Here is a 17096-nt window from a genome sequence, read left to right on the forward strand (position 1 = left end):
ATAGACTACCGAACGATAATACCGAGCAATCAGGAAGCTGTACAATATAGACCATGCTCTTAAATCCATCCTGAATCTCTGGCTTATAACATGGTGACAAGAAGTAAAATATTGACTGGGATGCGGAGTTCGGGTGAAGAATGAACCTGTAATCAACAGTTGACGACCTTAGCCAGATTTTGATTTGGTATGCGAATGCGATGCTCTTGTTGGGACCGGAAAAATGACCTCATACAAATTGTGAAAGAATCCTTTATCATACACATTGTTCTTCGCAACTGCTTCAGTATTCTCTAGAGGGGACCTTCTGAAGAAGGATTTGCATTTGTTATCTGGAGGCTTTCTTTCGCTATCCATCCTGTCGATGCTTGCTTTCAATGCTACCGAGCTCGCTCGTGCTTCACTCAGTTTCTTCTGCCAGCTTACATAGTCTTGCCACTTGAACGTCTGCATTTCCAGACAGATGAGAACATTAAATTCTAGTTTTATGATTACATTAACTTAATAATCGGCATAGCAAAGGATTTCCAGGTTTATGTTCTATTAAGGGTTGCATCAGCCAGATGAGAACATTTTACTCTAGTTTCATGTTTTTATTAACATCGTAATACTTGGCATGGTAAAGAATTTCTGGGTTTATGTTCGGTCAAGGCCGGGCATCAAATTAATCAGGAGTGCTCTCAACGTTATTTTGAGGTAACAAAACAAATAATAGAACAAGGTAAAAGCAGATCTCACCTCATTCGTTGTGGTGTTTGTCAGACAAAGCTTAGCATGATATGCAAAGAAACCCGCCAACAAGAGCGAAACTATAGCCATAAACACCATAAGAAGTATTTGGCTGTTATACGAACCTAACAGCCACTGCATAAAACCGAAAAACAATGTATTGAACTCAATATATCTACAGAAATACCCTAAATGTAAAGAAGAGGATATCTCAAAAACAACACACTCACCTGTATGATATGAGGGGCTAAACTGCGAAAAGAATTTTCTACACCATAATAAACTGGCAAAAAAAATGTCACAGAAAGTTTAGCCAGTAAAACATTAAGAAAAGTTAGAAAACCTCAGCCTGAATTGATATTACCTGTTAAAATGTATACAATTTTCAATTCTTTTAATCTTCCGGCGAGAACCAATCCAATAGCAATTGTTGCATACATGCAAATAAGGAAATGCCTGCAGAACACTTAATATGACTTTAACATGATTTTTTTAAACTAGAAGCGGATAATAGCTTATTTTTTAAGCTTGTACATTGGAACAAGTCGAGCACGGACATGTAGGGAAGAAAAGGAGGAGAAGTTTTCTTGATCTCAAAGAAAGCTAGGAATGAACAAACGACTCGTATTAACAGATAAAACTCAAGGTCAGTTACTAGATTTAGATAATCACTCCAACCAAAAGCAACTTCAGTAGTAATGGAAATCTGATTGTTGTAAAGTTCCAGTCAAAGTTAATGGTGGTTTCAATCGAGTAACTAGAGGATGATCATGTTCCCCATGAAAACATTACTGGCCGAAGAATGAAAAAAACAATTAAAAAAACTAAAACCAAAATACAGATTGCTAGCAGTTGATAAATAGTGAAAAACTCACCATAAAAGAAAAGCCAAAAAGTATCGCGTATTTCTTTCCCCGATACAATTATTCTGAAATAAGTAAACACTATCATAAGTAGATATAAGAATCAGATATTTTAAACATGAGTGTATATAGAACAATTCGCTACACGAAGTACAATAAAGAAGAAAAAGGAAAAATAACAGTTGAAGAAGTCATACCATCCACCCACAATGATGATCAAAGCGGGCAACACATCGATTGCATATGCTGCAGTGCTTGGATCTGGCAGGCCTTGATCAAAAGAATAATCTGATTACATTTTAGAGAATTAAAAAACCACATCAATAGATATGAAACCAATACAATGAACTTACTTTGGAAGTTTACAAGTCGAGCATTCTTTCTTTGTATATATGATATTATCATAAGGATAAACAGATAGATAGTGTGAAACGTTATCAACCGTCACAGTTCCTGGATTTGAAAAGCTAGTCAAAAGAAAGAGCAGAATCCCAATTGCAACTGCCAACAAACTCGTGTACCTGAAAAAATATAAAAATTATGAGTGGCAAAAACAAAAACAATCACTTTGAAGAATCAGGTTACAGCAGAGAATTCAGTTCTAAGAACGTACCTATGGACTCCACTTAGATAATATCCAGGTATATATTGAAAGGACGTCTTCACTATAATGTAATAAGTTGATCCAATTATTGCCAAGTATATAATCTGTCATAAAGAGAAAGTTGGAAAAGGATGACCTTAATATGAATGAAAAAAAGCCCCCGTTTCTAGTATAAAACAAACCTCATCTTTCTCAACAATGGATATTTAAATGAGAATGCAGCGCATTTCTAGATCATCCATTGTTACCATTCGCATCTGAAAGCAATTTGCTTCAATAATGTTGTGAAGGTTTTGTTATATTTGAAGCATGCGGCATTAGCAGTGAGTTATGAAATTTAAATGGAGTTGACTTCAAGCTGAGACAACTGTCTACATTCATCAAATTTACTGCACATTGTTTCCAATCAACTGAACCCCATGAACCATAAGACAAGACAAAACAGAACTCTGCCAATCATCTTATAATCAAATGTAATAACCAAGTCTTGTCCAAGCAATTGTTACTCCTACGTTCGAATGTTAATGCTCAAGTTTCAAGTCCTGGCCCGAACCTAGGACTTCTTAATATGTAGTGTACCAAATGAACCATATAGTTCAATTTTTTAGCATCAAATTAATGTACCTCAAATTACAACAATAACATTCCAAATTACAAAACAACGCATATACAAACTTCATACATAACCATTCATAAACACGCCAAGAATCAAGAAAACGAACTCTTTCAGATAAGAGATGAACCTCAATCTCCAGGGGCTTCAATTCAACAATTTCAATTGCTTAACTTAAAATTATACCTGCAAGATAGGATTAGACCTATCACAACAATAATACTCAACAGAAAGGATCGAATTTATTCCTTTGTCTCCAAAAACAGCCCCTACAAGCTTCCTGAAAACAAATCAAAGGAACCCAAAAATCAGTCACCCAAAAAAATAAAAAGGAACCCATCAAAGAAATCTGCAGAAAGGGGCGTACAGGAAGTATTGATAAGCTCCAAAAGTGATGAAACGGTGGATGGAGCTAATGGGAGTTCCTTGGAAGATTGGCCATTGCCCACAAAGAAAGGAGACGACTACAATAAGAGTTATCAGTCCATGGCATATCAGTAGCCAATGAACAGCCATCTTTGTGAAGGGAAAAAAATACAGAAGTGCTTCTTTCTGGGTATTCGAGATAGGTTAAAAAGAGGGGAATTTGGGAAAGACTTTATGGGGCAGGCTATGGACTTCTTATTGTTTTGACGGTATGACTTAGGGTTCGGTTTTTACATTAATTAAATGCACAAACAGATCTGAGGACAAAGGTTGAAGACAAAACTTAGTTCTAATGTGTGAATGTTGAATGGATTCTGCAATTATGATTTGTGGTTTTGGAATTGAGATCAGAATAAGACAGTGAAATTGTTATTAGATTTATAACGTGAAGGAAAATTCTTCATAAAAATACTTTTTTTTTCTTTTGTGGATGACGAGACCGAGTTCAAAATCATTAGGTCACGGTGAATTGAAAAGTAAAGCAAATTTATAGATATTCAACAACAAAGGAGACTACCACTCCACCACCGCGCCATATCCCAAGCATGCGTCTTTGTGAGTTGTTTCCGTGGCAGTCTAAAACAAGCAACAGACCGAACACCTTTTCACTACAACATGGATACTAGAGTAGAAGAGTGATTAGTCTAGAAAAATATTATTGATTGTGTTAATATAAATAAAATAAAATAAATTATCTAGTATAATATATATATATATATATATATATTGAATTTAAAAAACGTAATAACAACTAAAATTAATATAATTGTATGTTTCAGAAAAAAATGTAAATTTATATAAAAAACCACATTGCCTAAAATATAATATATTCATCAATTAAGATGAAGTCTCCGTTCATAGAAATAAAATATATATGATCGAGATAATAGTAATTTTTTCAGTAATTTTTTTAATATATACAACTAAATTAGAAGTTAGTCATTTTCAATATATCACTTCATCAAAGTAACATGAGTTATTAACTCAATAACTAAAATGTAACAAATTGATAAAATAATTTAAATATATTTTTTCTTTCAAAATTGATTATCAAAACTATATACAATTGAGACATATTATCAAAATTGTCTTCAATGTTTTATTTTATTTTTAATTAAATATTATATCGTGTCAAAGAAAATAATCAAACCATTAGCTTAGTAAAGTGAATAAGCGGTTAAATTCCCCACTCCCCAAGCCATAATTCAATTTAATAAAAGAAATACAATTATTTTAAGGTTAAAGTATAATAATGGTCACTGAACTTTTCTAAAGATTTCATTTAGGTCCCTCAACTTTTAAAACTTGCAATACAGTCCCTTAACATTTAGTCCGTTTACAATATGGTCCCGACGTAACTGTTGGGGGACCATATTGCAAACAGAATAAATGTGGGGGTACTGAATTGCAAGTTTTAAAAGTTGGGAGATCTAAATGAAAGCTTTAGAAAAGTTCAGTGACCATTACTATACTTTACCCTAATAGAAATTGTGGGGGGAATGATGTTATGCGAAATAGGTTATTGGAGATTTCTTTAGCATTACGAACGGTAAAAAGAATGATTCATTTTTTTAATGTTATAGTTGGAGCTGAAGATGATAGGATAGAGTTGCTATTGTCCGAAGTTAAAGGAAAAGATATTACCGAATTAATTGCTTGTGGAAGAGAGAAGTTGGCTTCAGTTCCTTCTGGTGGTGGTGCTGTTGCAGCTGCCGCTCCTTCCGCTGGTGGCGGCGGCGGTGGTGCTGCTTCTGCTGCTGAGGCCAAGAAAGAGGAGAAGTTCGAGGAGAAAGAAGAATCCGATGATGTAATTACTTTTTCATGTTGTAATTGTCTATTGATTCTTATTTTGGTGTGTGCTTAACTAATGCAATTTCCTTTTCATGCAGGATATGGGTTTCAGCCTCTTTGACTAAGCAGGCAAAGCAAAATATCAATGCTCGAGGGTTCCTCGTACAGTTGCCTGCTTTGTTTGAGTTTTAAAATACTTTTTTTCATGTTTCTCGATTCTTATCTCTTCTGGGATCTTTAAGTTTTGTTTGAGAAAATATATTTAAATAACATTAACATTTTTGTTATAATTATGGATTTTCGGATTAAATGGTTGAATTTGGCTGAATGGTTCTTAATGCTTATCATGTTTTAGCTACCTGTAGATATTGTTGTGGTCGCCAGTCGTGTCTGAATGAATCTCTATTGTAGTCTTTGTTAAGCTAAACTTTCTTATTCTAGGCTTGTGATATTTAACTGCTTAATCCTGTTGGGAATTGTTTAGTTCCATTTTGCCTATAAGCGTGAGAAATGGTCTTGATGATTTTGTTCATGGCTTAGGGTCCAGTCAATGTTGCTTTCTCATGCATTCATGTTATACAATTAGACGCATTTGTATAGAGTTGGTTTACATCCAATCTGTTTAGTTTTCATTTTTTAATTATTCTCCAAAAATCAAGGGTTTAACCGGGGATGGCACCGAAGGCTGTAGGTTTTTGGGATGTTGTGGATCCATATTTATTTATCTAATATTAGTTTTACAATACAAGCATATAGATGAGAATGGGTAGTTGTGTATTTTTATTCATGTTATGCAGTAAAAGCTCTTGTGCTCCTAGGTTAAAGTAGTTCTTCAGTCCTTCATTGAGCACAAGATTTTGTGGTATGAATTGATTCGGAACAGTCTTTGGTTCATATTCTGCTGCCTCTGAATGATGTCTAATTGCTTGTAGAATATTAAAAAAAGTTTATAGGGGATTCATAACTCTCCAGCTGATATCCTGATAATTTTAAAGTCGTTTCATTTGAGGGTGTGCCTTGCCTTATTGGTGAGATGATGCTTCTCTCCATCCGTTTATATGTACCGGGCTACTCCCTCACAGTCAACCAGAAACTTGTATAATTTTATGGACTCACACTTTGATGCAATGAATAAGCATTATAGATATATAACGACTTAAACTTGGTTTCTTAAGCATTTAAAATAAAGAGTAAATACACGATAGAGTAAATAAATATAAAATTTTTCATTAATTGAGGATATGCATCGGTTAATTGTCACCAAAAGAAAAGAGTATAAGCATAACAGAATTTAAATAAAAGGATAAAGTATAGTAATGGTCACTGAACTTTTCTAAAGTTTTCATTTAGGTTTTTCAACTTTTAAAACTTGCAATACAGTCCCTCAATATTTATTCCGTTTACAATATGGTCCCCCAACAGTTACGTCGGGGACTGTATTACAAGTTTTAAAAGTTAGGGGACCTAAATGAAAGCTTTAGAAAAGTTCAGTGACCATTACTATACTTTACCCTTATTTTAATTAATAATTTTTTTATTGATGTAACATTATATAATATCATATTAATTTTTATCTTACATAAAAGTTTATTTTAATCCAAAATGAAATATTAAAATTAAAGTATTTAAAAAATAAAATAATGATTTAATATAATGTCAAGAGGGAATTTTAATATTATGATCAGAATTAAAACAAAGATGATGGAACTTATATTTAAACTTTGACAAATTTCTAGGAATTTGGAAATTAGAGAAGCATACAAGGTTTGAGCGGACTGACAATCACTTTGTAAATGGCATTACATAGGCTTAGTATAGGCCTCTAGTGCTCCATTTTCTCTAGCTTAGTTCTTTTGAGAAAGCATCTTTCAACAGCCTACCAGATTTTAGGTGCAGTTGGAAGAAAAGAAAAAAAAAAGTAAGAGGCCTCCCATCGACCTTCAACGTTGTATTCACAAATCCTTCGATAGTGAAAGTTCGATTCAACTCATATTTGTTCACTGCTGAGATAATTAATAATCTCCAATGACTTCAAATTTCAGATTCTAGCTAACAGTTGTAGCAATTAATCATTTATCGATTATCATCATCAACGATCAATAAAATTTTGAAGTCTTTTACAAAATTTATTTTATCTTGTTAAATATAAAATCGGTATCCATTTAATAGAACAAAATCTTAAATTTTAGGATAAAATATATAAATGATCTCACTACTATACATCACTGTTTTGTTGAATCCTTTATCTATTAAAAGTTATAAAATAATCCTCAACTATAAGATGTTATTTTATTAAATCCATCGACTATTAAAAGTTACAAAATGATCACTTAACTATTCATATGTTTTAAATTTATCTTTTTTTGTTAAAATATTTATTGAAAGCCTCAATTGAACATTAACTTGTTAACTAAATTACAAAATAAGAAACTGAAGTTATTTTTGAAGCCTAAAATATTAACTAATTTGCAACAAATTTTTGGATGAGATCTAAATATTTTTAAATTGTGATGCATTCTAACATATGAACCATATTTTAGTTACATTTCTTAAACATCTTAATCAAACATAAAAAAACTCAATAAGTCATTTAACAAAAATAATACAAGCAAAAAATTGAACGCAAATTTTGATATGTGATTTTGTAATTAATTACAAATTTTAAAATGCATTTATACTTACCGTACATTTATCACGTCTGTACCATGTAGTTTTAAAAAAAATTATTTTACATATTCATCCCTGTATTCATATTAGTGCAGCATAGTCGATGAGTGTTGGATTAATATTTAGTTTATGATGACATCAAAGGAACGGGAACAAGAAAGAGAATGACAGAGACAGAAACAGAAACATGTAATGGGTGGCTGGTTGAGAAAATAATTCAATAAAAACTAGTAAAAACATAATCAGAATTAGAGAGAGATGGTGGTGCAAATGTAATTATTAGATTTGATATCACAAGAGCTTGGATAAAAAAGGTAGCAAAACATTGCATATGGTACTAGTGTTTAAAACAAAACTCAAGGAAAGCAAAAGAGAGGCTAAAACTCCTGAGAAGCTGATCCAATATTACCCTTGTTTTTACCAGCTTTACTGGGGAGAAGAGTCTGGTGAATATTGGGCAAAACACCTCCATTTGCAATGGTTACTGAACCCAAAAGCTTGCTCAACTCTTCATCGTTTCTCACCGCTAGTTGGATGTGCCTCGGAACAATTCTATTCTTTTTGTTGTCTCTCGCCGCGTTACCAGCAAGCTCTAGAACCTGAAATCAATATCATAATTACAGCCTCATTTCAAATGAGATTCCCCGAACAAAAGTCATTTCAATTCAATCAACAATTCTATTTATCGATTCACCAATCGCACGACTTAAATTCAATTTAATAACTAAGTAGGCATCAAATCACCTTTTTTTCCTTTAAAAAAGTGATTGCACGAGTCAATTAACCATGAATCGATTAACCTCAATCATAATTTGAAATCATGCAAAATCTTATGAAATCGTAATTTCCCCCAAAAAATGCAGTCTCACAAATCGATTAACCTCAATCCAACATTGAAACAACAGGAAAATATACCTCAGCAGCGAGGTACTCTAATACAGCGGAGAGATAGACGGGAGCTCCGGCACCAACACGGTCGGCATATTTCCCGGCTTTCAAGAACCTAGCAATCCTTCCCACCGGAAACTGAAGCCCAGCCTTATGTGACCTGGAAACCGCCTTAGATGACTTAGGTTTCCCTCTCCCTCCTTTCGTTGATCCTTCTGGGGGGCTCATCTTTGAATATACCAAACCCAAAATTTCGTTGTCGAAGAAAATGGAAAATCGATGATGGCGTGAGTATCGGTTTAAATTTATCAATGAAGAACCCGAGGAGAGAAGGATGCGAGCGGTACAATGTATAGCAAATACTGGTTGAACGTGATTGGTGGATTTAAAGGCCCACGAGGATTGCCAACGTGGCAAACAGTTTTGAGATGAGTAAATTACATCATTTCTTATTGAACTGTATATTTGTCTCTTCTATTTTATCCACCGTACTTATAATTTTTTTAATTTATTCACTGAATTTTCGAATTATTCATATTTTGATCAATTTATATTATTTTATTATTCTTTTTTTTATTTATGACATTTTTATTATTATTTAATTTGAATTAATTAAAAATAAAAAATATAAGGTGGCCGGAAGCCATCGTCGACCACCGTCGACAGCCGTAGGTGGTGGTCGTTCGGTCTCAAATTGCATGGGTCATGTGTGTTTCGACTTTCGACCCCCTCAGTCCGAATCTGATGTTTGTTTCAAAAGAAAATATCATAAAACTTGTGAATATCAGTTGAAATGTTTCGACTTCCTCAATTGATCTTCAATTTATGGACTTCGGAGTAAGTTCCAACAAAATAGAGGACATATTTGGACTCAGGGTGTCGAGACGAACAAGACCCATAAAATTTGGGATCGAACAACCACCATCTATGGCGGTTGACGATGGTTGGTGGAGACGTTCGACAACCTTCTATTTTTATTTTATATTTTCAATTATTTTATTAGAAAATTAGAAAAATAATAATAAAATAATTAAGAGTGATCAAAACATGAGTAATTCAAAAGTTTAGTAAATTAAAAAATTGAAAGTACAATGAGCAAAATAGGAAAGATTGTATAATTTAGTAAGTAAATGTATAATTTACACTTTTGAGATTTCGCGGGAAAAGTATATAATTTCTTGGGTTAATTGTTGAAATGATCAATTTTGTTTCAGTTTTGTTTATTTTACTTATTGATTTTGATAAAATTATGCTTCAATAATTTATATTATCAATTTATTATAATTTGGTCACTTATTGATTGTTACATTTTTGTTAACGAGTAATTAACTCTCGTTAGCTTGATGATGTGGCACGAGATCAATTGTTTATTTGACATCTAAATTTTAGATAGAATACTAATTTAACTATGAAATTTTAAATAAAATATCATTTTGACCCTTAAAATTTTGATAAAATGTCAATTTGAACCCTAAATTCAATCAAAGCTTCCCAACCTAAGATGTCACTGACCATCGTCAGTAATGATCTCCATCAAACGTTACCCATGACGACAATTGAACTCCAAAATTTCCCCTTTTTCTTTTTACATCCTAAATGCAAACCTGATGTCTGTTTCATATAAAAAAATCCTTAAACTCAACAATTCTAGTCTAAAACTCTTCAACAGTGATTAGAACCCCAATGTAACAATTTAATGGGAGATCCATGAGAATTTACGTAACTAATAACCGTTAAGGAAATTTAAGCAGGTGATTTAATTTATCTGTTTACAGGGCAAAATCAACCAACCAGTAAAATGGAAAGAAGAAAAAATCCCAACAGTACATCAGAGAAAAAGCCGGAATTATAAGGTGTCTTCAAAGAAAACGTTATAATTACGAAGTGTTTTACACACGTCTTCTACATAACGACAACGGCTTGTAAAATTCACGGTCTTACTGGGCATACACAGATATTGAAAGGCATTCTGTCATCCGATCATCTTTCAAGAAAAATCATGTCGTCCGGTCATCTTCCTCGAAAATCGTAAATTTCTTCATTTTTCTTCAAAGTAAACACCCATATTTAAAGCATATCCATATGGATTATGAGTATGAAGATGTCACTTTCCAATTTCCACATACATGAAAAAATAACTTTTAAAAGGTAAACCCGTGTTGACTATATACACCTAATAGACACTCGAACCCAAATCCAATTAATGTAGGAGCTATGTACAAAACAAGTAACAAATGGTTCATCTCCTGAAATCAAAGTCAAACTAAAAATTAAAGTGAAGCATGAACACTTGTAATTGTATGAGGCTATGAGCTCTTAGCTTATATTTTCATGTATATATATATATATTCGGGATTAGTCATCACAGAACATACCAGTCAACGGATATATAGAACTTAAAACAACTACTATCTATGTTCAATACCCAAATCCACACTTATGTTTTGCACATAGATATAAAGATATTTCACCTCACAAACAGAGACAATCGTAGAATTTTATATTAAGGACAAAATTTCAGAGACGCTAAATTAGATTATCAATAAAAAATACAAGAAAATATATAAACTATATGAAAAATTGAAACTTCTAGAGGTGCGACCGCACATCCCAACACCTCCTTGGTTCATACATGCTTACAGGAACAAATATTATAGTGAAAACTATTATAATCAAATTAACCAAGAACAAATATTATAGGAAAGCTCTAGTTCAACTAAGTCTTTTTTCTTCCACTTACAGATTTCATGGCATATATAATCAATTGGATTCATCTATAATATGTGAGAAAATAACATATAAACAGACAACACGGATGGATATAACTCAAAATAAGAAGCACTGACATGTACCAGTTAAAAACATTCGTTGAGGTTATGATTCTTGACTTGTCCAAGAACACATTATTTATCACTGAGCTAAAGTTCAAAACTAGACAACATACCATGTTGTCACATTAGAGTTTTCTCAGTAAATCCTACAAGTAAAGAAAAAAACTTGTTCCGAAAATGAAGTTAACCAGTAAACAAAACCACTCAACGTCCTTTTGCAGCATATGCAACAGTAAGTGCAGCCAAAAGTGTTGTTGCAGAAGACACCATAGTCCAGAAACTCTTTTTCTTTTCTGTTTCCACCATGGATTTCTCCATTAACTTAACTTTCTGCTTCAAGTCTTGAGCCACCGTCTCTTTGTCTTTGAATGCCGTTTTGATTGCCTCCAATTCCATTGCATATGGTCCGATTTCATCTCCTTCAATCGATTTCCGATTGTTTTCATCTTTGGATTGACATAACATGGAGGCAGTGCTCTTCAAAAGGGTCAATGCGCGCTCGTAATTAATGGCTGTTGATTCCATTTTAGCTTTCAAATCGTTGAAACTTCTCTTTGACTCCAGAAGTTCCTTAAGCAATCTATCTTTATCTTCAGCTATTGATCCAATGTGACTCCCCATCTCTTCCTTTTCGTTGATTAGGTTCTGCCACTCGGTCCTCTTCTGTGCCAGCTCTTCAGCAGTTTTCTTGAGCTTATTCTCCATTTCTGAAACGTCCGATCTCAAGTTAACACCAGTATGCATCTCCTCACTGAGTCGTTTCAAAGCATCGTCCTTCTCAAGTGTTACCTGATCAACTAAATCTCTAAAACAGCTAACTTCAGAAATCAATTCATTGTTCTTCTTTTGATGATCTAAGCATTCCTCTTGCAGCCTCTGCACAACATTCCTCAACTCACTCACTTCATTTTGTAACTCGATATTTTCAATCTCACCGCGGCTTTTGGCCATTTCGATCTCGGTTTTATCTCCAGACAATTCCTCAATCTTCTTATGCACATCCTTTAATTCCTTCTCATTCATTTCCAACACTCCTCTAGCTGCAGCACTTTCCTCCAACAACTTCTCAATCCTTCTCTGCCTATCTTCTGACTCCACCATTATTGCCTCCAATGATCTCGATACGAAATCCTTTTCTTCCATTAACCTCTCAATACTCCTTTCTTTTGCCCTCTTCTCTTCCACTAATGCACCGATCTCTATAGCTCTTTCAGCCTCCCGATCCATTGCTTGACCGTTATTCTTTTCCAACTCAAAAATCTTGGACCTCAAAATCTCATTTTCCTTCCTGAAACTCAATATAACTTCATTCATTTCCTTTTCCATCTCACCAATCTTCAATTTTTTCTCATTTTTCTCAACCTCAATCCCTTTCTTCTCACTCGCAATCTTTTCATTCTCACTTCTCAAATTCCCAACTTCCTCGGCCATAGCCTTCATGTTTTTCTCCAACAAACCTTTATCATTCATCATCAAAATCTTCACTTTCTCCAACTCCTTTGTCTCCCAAACCAGCCTATCATATTCCTCTTTCAGTTTCCTAATTTCTTCCAAAAACTTCCTCTCATTTCCCTCCATTTCCATCAGTCTCTCTTTCATTAACTTACCCTCATTCACTTGCAACTCGAAATTTTTCCTAGCCAAATATCTTTCTCTGTAAACCAAACTCAGCCTTTCCCTCTCATTTTCAAGACTCCCCATCAATCCATTCACCTTTGTTTTCAAGGCCCCAAGCATCTTTTCCATCTCGACACCATGTTCCTCCATTTGGGTCCCCATATAAACCGAAAACAAATCATTCTGCAACTCAAAGCTCAAATCTTTCTCACTCTCCTCAGCTTCAAGTTTCTTCTTTTCACCCAACTCGGCCACAAGAGCTTCCTTGGCTTGAACCAAGGACTCAATCTGTTGCCTACTTTCAAAGGCCTCCTTTACAAGTAAAGAGTTGAGAGACTTTAGATTTTGGAGCTTCTCCTTGGGATCTTCCATGGAAGATTGGCGGCTCAAAGGGTTGGAAGATTTTGTAAAGGTTGAATCTTTGGAAGGGTCATGGGTTTCCTCACTTTCCTGAGATGGGTTTTGATGTTTGAGGTCATTGGACCGAGGGGTAACTTTCCTTTTGCCCATTCTTGGGAGTACTGGAGATGGGACTCGGATTATGAAAGTTGGGGTTTTGCTAGGGTTTTCTTTACGGTGGAGAATTGAAAGGAGGGATTTTTGAAGACAGAGTAAGGCTGGTTTTGATATTCAAATTTTGGGGCCCAAAGTTCAAGGTTTCAAATAATAAAATATTTTATGGGATTTAGGGTTTGGTGATACATGAGGTGCCCTTTTAATGCATCACTGGACAGTGTCGTTTTTTTTTGTTTTTGTTTTTTATTTTTAGGTAACTTATAAGAATGATCATTTATATTTTATATTCATATGCTTTTGTTAATTAAATTTAAAAATATTAATTTTTGGTGATTTACATTATCGTCGTACGCGGAATTAAGTGAGGACATGTGGAAACCATGGCCCAAAATTTTTTGGAAAATCAGATTTGTACCCTTAAAATTTTCAACAAAAATAATTTGGTCTTCACGGAATTTTTAGAAATTCATTTTAAACTTTAAATTTTGAATATTTTCAATTAAATCCCTCCCATAATTTTAAAAAATTCTCATTAAGTCTCTTAAATTTTAAAAAAATTTAATTAGACCTCAATTTTTTTTTCAAAATATGTAAACTGAACTCTTCAAAAAATTTAAAATTTTAATTCAAACCTCTAAATTTTTTAAAGTTTTAAGTTGACCCTCTGAATTTTATCACCAAGTTTCGCCACTGATTATCCTTTTATTTAATTTTTATAATTGACACATTGAGTGTCGTTAGTTTAATGACGTGACATGTTAGTAAAATGATTTAATTTTTATTTTAACCCCTCTTATTTGAATAAAATATGAATTATATACCTTTTTGTAAGCCAAAAGCAATTTATGGACATATTTTCAATTTACCCTTTTTTAATATGCCTTTCACCCCCTCCCGAAAACCAAGCTTTCCCGTCGCCGATATAAAATGAAGCTGTTGTTTCAGCTGCAAAGATATAAAATGAAGACTCAATCATGGAGTCTTTACCATGTTTTCAGCTTTATGCGCCACCGTGAATGATCGCTATGTAGAAAAACTCTGTAACTGTAAGGACCTTATTTATTCAACGCAATCACGTTGACTGCCTCTGTTGTTTAATTATACTCTGACAGTAAAGCCGACGACAATCGACAAAAGAGATGGCAAAGACAGCGATAGCGATGGTGGTTGTGACCGATGATGGAGATAGTATTTAAGGTTGAATAATTTTTTTTCTCTTTGTAATTTTAGAAAAAATATGGTTTTTTTAGATGCAATAATATTTTGGATAAACTATAGAGTTGGTCACTTTTGTTTGAGTTTTATAAACTTATGATCACTAGATTCAAAAAACACAATATATAGTCACTTTCGTTTTATTTTAATTAAGATGTGGTCACTGAAATGTTTGCTTTCGTTAGTTTGATGACGTGACATGTTAATAAAAGGGTATAACTTTTACTTTAACCCTTGAATTTTAGATAAAATACTAATTAGGGACTATTTTATAAATTTAAAGTAATTTATGGACAAAGTTATAATTTACCCTTTTTGAATATTCTTTTCTTCTTCCCCTAGCTTCCGCAGTTGCGCCGCCTCACACCCCTTTCTTGATGTTCATCTTCTTCGTTTAAACGACCATCTTTTTGCTTTTGGTTTTATATTAGACTAGTTTTCAATACAAGTCAGATTGTTGCATCAGTAGCTGTTCTAGAAGTTTCCAGGAATGAGAAGCCACAAGCTCCATTGTCCACTTGGATTGTAGGTTACGCCGCAGGGTGTGCTGCTTGTATTTCCATCCAGGGTTTCAAAAAATGGTTCGCGACCGCGATATAGCGGTTTCGCCACCGTTCGAGTTACCCGTGACGACCGCAATAGCGTCCGCGACGGCCGCAATCACGGTAAATCCGAAATAATCGAAAACACGACCGCGACCGCAATTTAAAACCCTGTTCCCATCCTTTTCCACCATTGTTTTCTTCCGTATCCCGCGTAAGCATTTACCTTACTTGATAGACATTTTTCAATGCTAAAATCCTTAGTACTTGATGTTCATAATTAGCTAGCTTGTGCTTTAAGATGTTTCTCGATGTTCTACTGTTCTTGGTGTGGAATCATTTTCTTGAATTATATATCTTCGTTTCCTTTGCCTTTTATTGAGAGGTTTGAAAATTTTGCCATTGCCATTATAACATGGCAGGCTTACCACATTGCTGGAGCTATTTAAATGGAAGCTAAAAGCTTACTTTTTTTGTCTGCTAAAATTTTTGGCTATTTAGAGGTTACTCATCCGCAGCTTTAAATTTGCACAGGCGTCAACACTTGCTTGTATAAGTATTATACTACTTGTTGGCTTTTCTCTTGTCCGGAAACAAACTGATTTGTCTGATTCCATTGTTGGTTATATATATATATATATATTATCGAAAATAATCATCGTTTAAACGAAGAAGATGAACAGAAAGAAAGGGGTGTGTGGCAGCGCAACTGGGGAAGCTAGGGGAAGAAGAAAAGAATATTAAAAAAAGGTAAATTAGAACTTTGTCCCTAAATTACTTTAAATTTATAGAATAGTCCCTAATTAGCATTTTATCTAAAGTTCAGAGGTTAAAGTAAAAAATTATACCCTTTTATTAACGTGTAACATCATCAAACTAACGGAAGTAATGTTGAGTTAATCGATCGATGGAATCGGCCAAGAGTGGGGTAAATTGACAATAAAAATTTTGATGGAAGTTTTTGCAGAAAATTGAAAGTAATTACACAACGATTTACAGTGGTTCGACTTTATCAACCAAAGTCTACGTCCACTACCTTAGCTATCCACACTAAGGATTTTCCAACAAATTCACTAATTTGTTCTTTTTTTCGAAGCCAAAGAGATAACCTTACAACTCCCTCAAGAATATACCCCAATTCTTGAGAACACTCTTTTCTCAAAGAGAAGATTACAAATTTACAAACTTACAAGAAAAACCTCACAAGGCAAATATGTTTGCACAATTCTAGAATAAAGAAAGGACACTCAAGAATAAATACAATTGAGCACAATAAGTGTTCTTGAAAGCAAAATGAATATTGAATGAAAAATAGGCTTGAAATGCTCAAACTTGAGGTTTGGTGCTTTCTCTTTGATTCTCTCTTGATTCTAGTTGCTTGATGTTTCTTGTTGTTAATCAATGGCTTCTAAGCTTGTTTAAATACACCTTCAAATGATTCTGAACGTTGGGGATGATTAGTGGAGCCAATAGAGTCGTTTAAGTGTGAAAACAATTAATAAAATTAGTTGAGAGTGTCAGTGCATCGATGCATACCCTAGATGCATCGGTGCATCAGTGTAAAATTCAAATATTTTGACCGTTGGACTCTCAGTGCATCGGTGCACTAAGAGTGCACCGATGCATTCTTAGTGCACCGATGCATGAAATGCATTCGATGTTTTGAAATAGCCTGAGTGCATCGATTCATGGTCTAGTGCATCGATGCATGGTATGTGCATCGATGCATAAAATGCATTTGATGTTCAATTAATTGCATGGTGCATCGATGAATGGATTGGTGCATCGGTGCAT

The 17096-nt window shown here is 33.9% G+C and overlaps 4 protein-coding genes and 1 long non-coding RNA gene across 6 annotated transcripts; 2 read left to right on the plus strand and 3 right to left on the minus strand.

The window, feature by feature from the left end:
- Positions 1-3578, minus strand: LOC120150661 (probable protein S-acyltransferase 17). Of its 2 annotated transcripts, XM_039163306.1 has the most exons (10): positions 3177-3564; positions 2996-3089; positions 2206-2300; positions 1946-2113; positions 1790-1862; positions 1605-1657; positions 1094-1185; positions 960-1012; positions 739-864; positions 16-447 (listed from the first exon to the last, which is right to left on the minus strand). In XM_039163306.1, exons 1-10 carry the CDS (start codon positions 3323-3325, stop codon positions 169-171), a joined length of 1182 nt encoding a protein of 393 aa, XP_039019237.1. In that variant the 5' UTR covers positions 3326-3564; the 3' UTR covers positions 16-168. The 2 variants fall into 2 exon arrangements, with proteins under 2 accessions (XP_039019238.1, XP_039019237.1); XM_039163307.1 differs by lacking the exon at positions 739-864 and having other exon boundaries at positions 1-447; positions 3177-3578.
- On the plus strand, positions 454-827 carry LOC120150663. Its single transcript, XR_005518541.1, has 2 exons — positions 454-685; positions 722-827. It is a non-coding gene; the product is annotated as an uncharacterized LOC120150663 (long non-coding RNA).
- A 1215-nt stretch (positions 3579-4793) lies between the features above and the next one.
- LOC120150599 (60S acidic ribosomal protein P2-2-like) lies at positions 4794-5213 on the plus strand. The gene is made up of 2 exons (XM_039163250.1): positions 4794-5042; positions 5125-5213. The coding sequence occupies exons 1-2, from the start codon at positions 4794-4796 to the stop codon at positions 5149-5151; spliced, it is 276 nt and encodes a 91-aa protein (XP_039019181.1). The 3' UTR covers positions 5152-5213.
- Positions 5214-7952: 2739 nt separating this feature from the next.
- On the minus strand, positions 7953-8894 carry LOC120150656 (probable histone H2AXb). Its single transcript, XM_039163297.1, has 2 exons — positions 8609-8894; positions 7953-8292 (listed from the first exon to the last, which is right to left on the minus strand). Exons 1-2 carry the CDS (start codon positions 8807-8809, stop codon positions 8071-8073), a joined length of 423 nt encoding a protein of 140 aa, XP_039019228.1. The 5' UTR covers positions 8810-8894; the 3' UTR covers positions 7953-8070.
- Positions 8895-11403: 2509 nt separating this feature from the next.
- LOC120150637 (coiled-coil domain-containing protein 158-like) lies at positions 11404-13658 on the minus strand. The gene has a single exon (XM_039163278.1). The coding sequence runs from the start codon at positions 13537-13539 to the stop codon at positions 11617-11619; it is 1923 nt and encodes a 640-aa protein (XP_039019209.1). The 5' UTR covers positions 13540-13658; the 3' UTR covers positions 11404-11616.
- Between the last annotated feature and the right edge of the window lie 3438 nt (positions 13659-17096).

This window comes from Hibiscus syriacus, unplaced genomic scaffold, assembly GCF_006381635.1.
Source record: "Hibiscus syriacus cultivar Baekdansim isolate YM2019G1 unplaced genomic scaffold, ASM638163v2 tig00111022_pilon, whole genome shotgun sequence".
In the NCBI taxonomy this organism is placed as follows: Eukaryota; Viridiplantae; Streptophyta; class Magnoliopsida; order Malvales; family Malvaceae; genus Hibiscus; species Hibiscus syriacus.

What these genes read in the sequence shown, in the direction of transcription:
- LOC120150661 (XM_039163306.1), bottom strand. Translation starts at nt 3,325, where the DNA reads ATGGCTGTTCATTGGCTACTGATATGCCATGGACTGATAACTCTTATT. An exon ending in GGTCTAATCCTATCTTGCAG is followed by an intron (nt 2,301 to 2,995) that starts GTATAATTTTAA and finishes TCTTTATGACAG; the next exon opens with ATTATATACTTGGCAATAAT. An exon ending in TTTTTGGCTTTTCTTTTATG is followed by an intron (nt 1,186 to 1,604) that starts GTGAGTTTTTCA and finishes AGTGTTCTGCAG; the next exon opens with GCATTTCCTTATTTGCATGT.
- LOC120150599 (XM_039163250.1), top strand. Translation starts at nt 4,794, where the DNA reads ATGATTCATTTTTTTAATGTTATAGTTGGAGCTGAAGATGATAGGATA. An exon ending in AGAAAGAAGAATCCGATGAT is followed by an intron (nt 5,043 to 5,124) that starts GTAATTACTTTT and finishes CTTTTCATGCAG; the next exon opens with GATATGGGTTTCAGCCTCTT.
- LOC120150656 (XM_039163297.1), bottom strand. Translation starts at nt 8,809, where the DNA reads ATGAGCCCCCCAGAAGGATCAACGAAAGGAGGGAGAGGGAAACCTAAG. An exon ending in TAGAGTACCTCGCTGCTGAG is followed by an intron (nt 8,293 to 8,608) that starts GTATATTTTCCT and finishes TATTGATTTCAG; the next exon opens with GTTCTAGAGCTTGCTGGTAA.
- LOC120150637 (XM_039163278.1), bottom strand. Translation starts at nt 13,539, where the DNA reads ATGGGCAAAAGGAAAGTTACCCCTCGGTCCAATGACCTCAAACATCAA.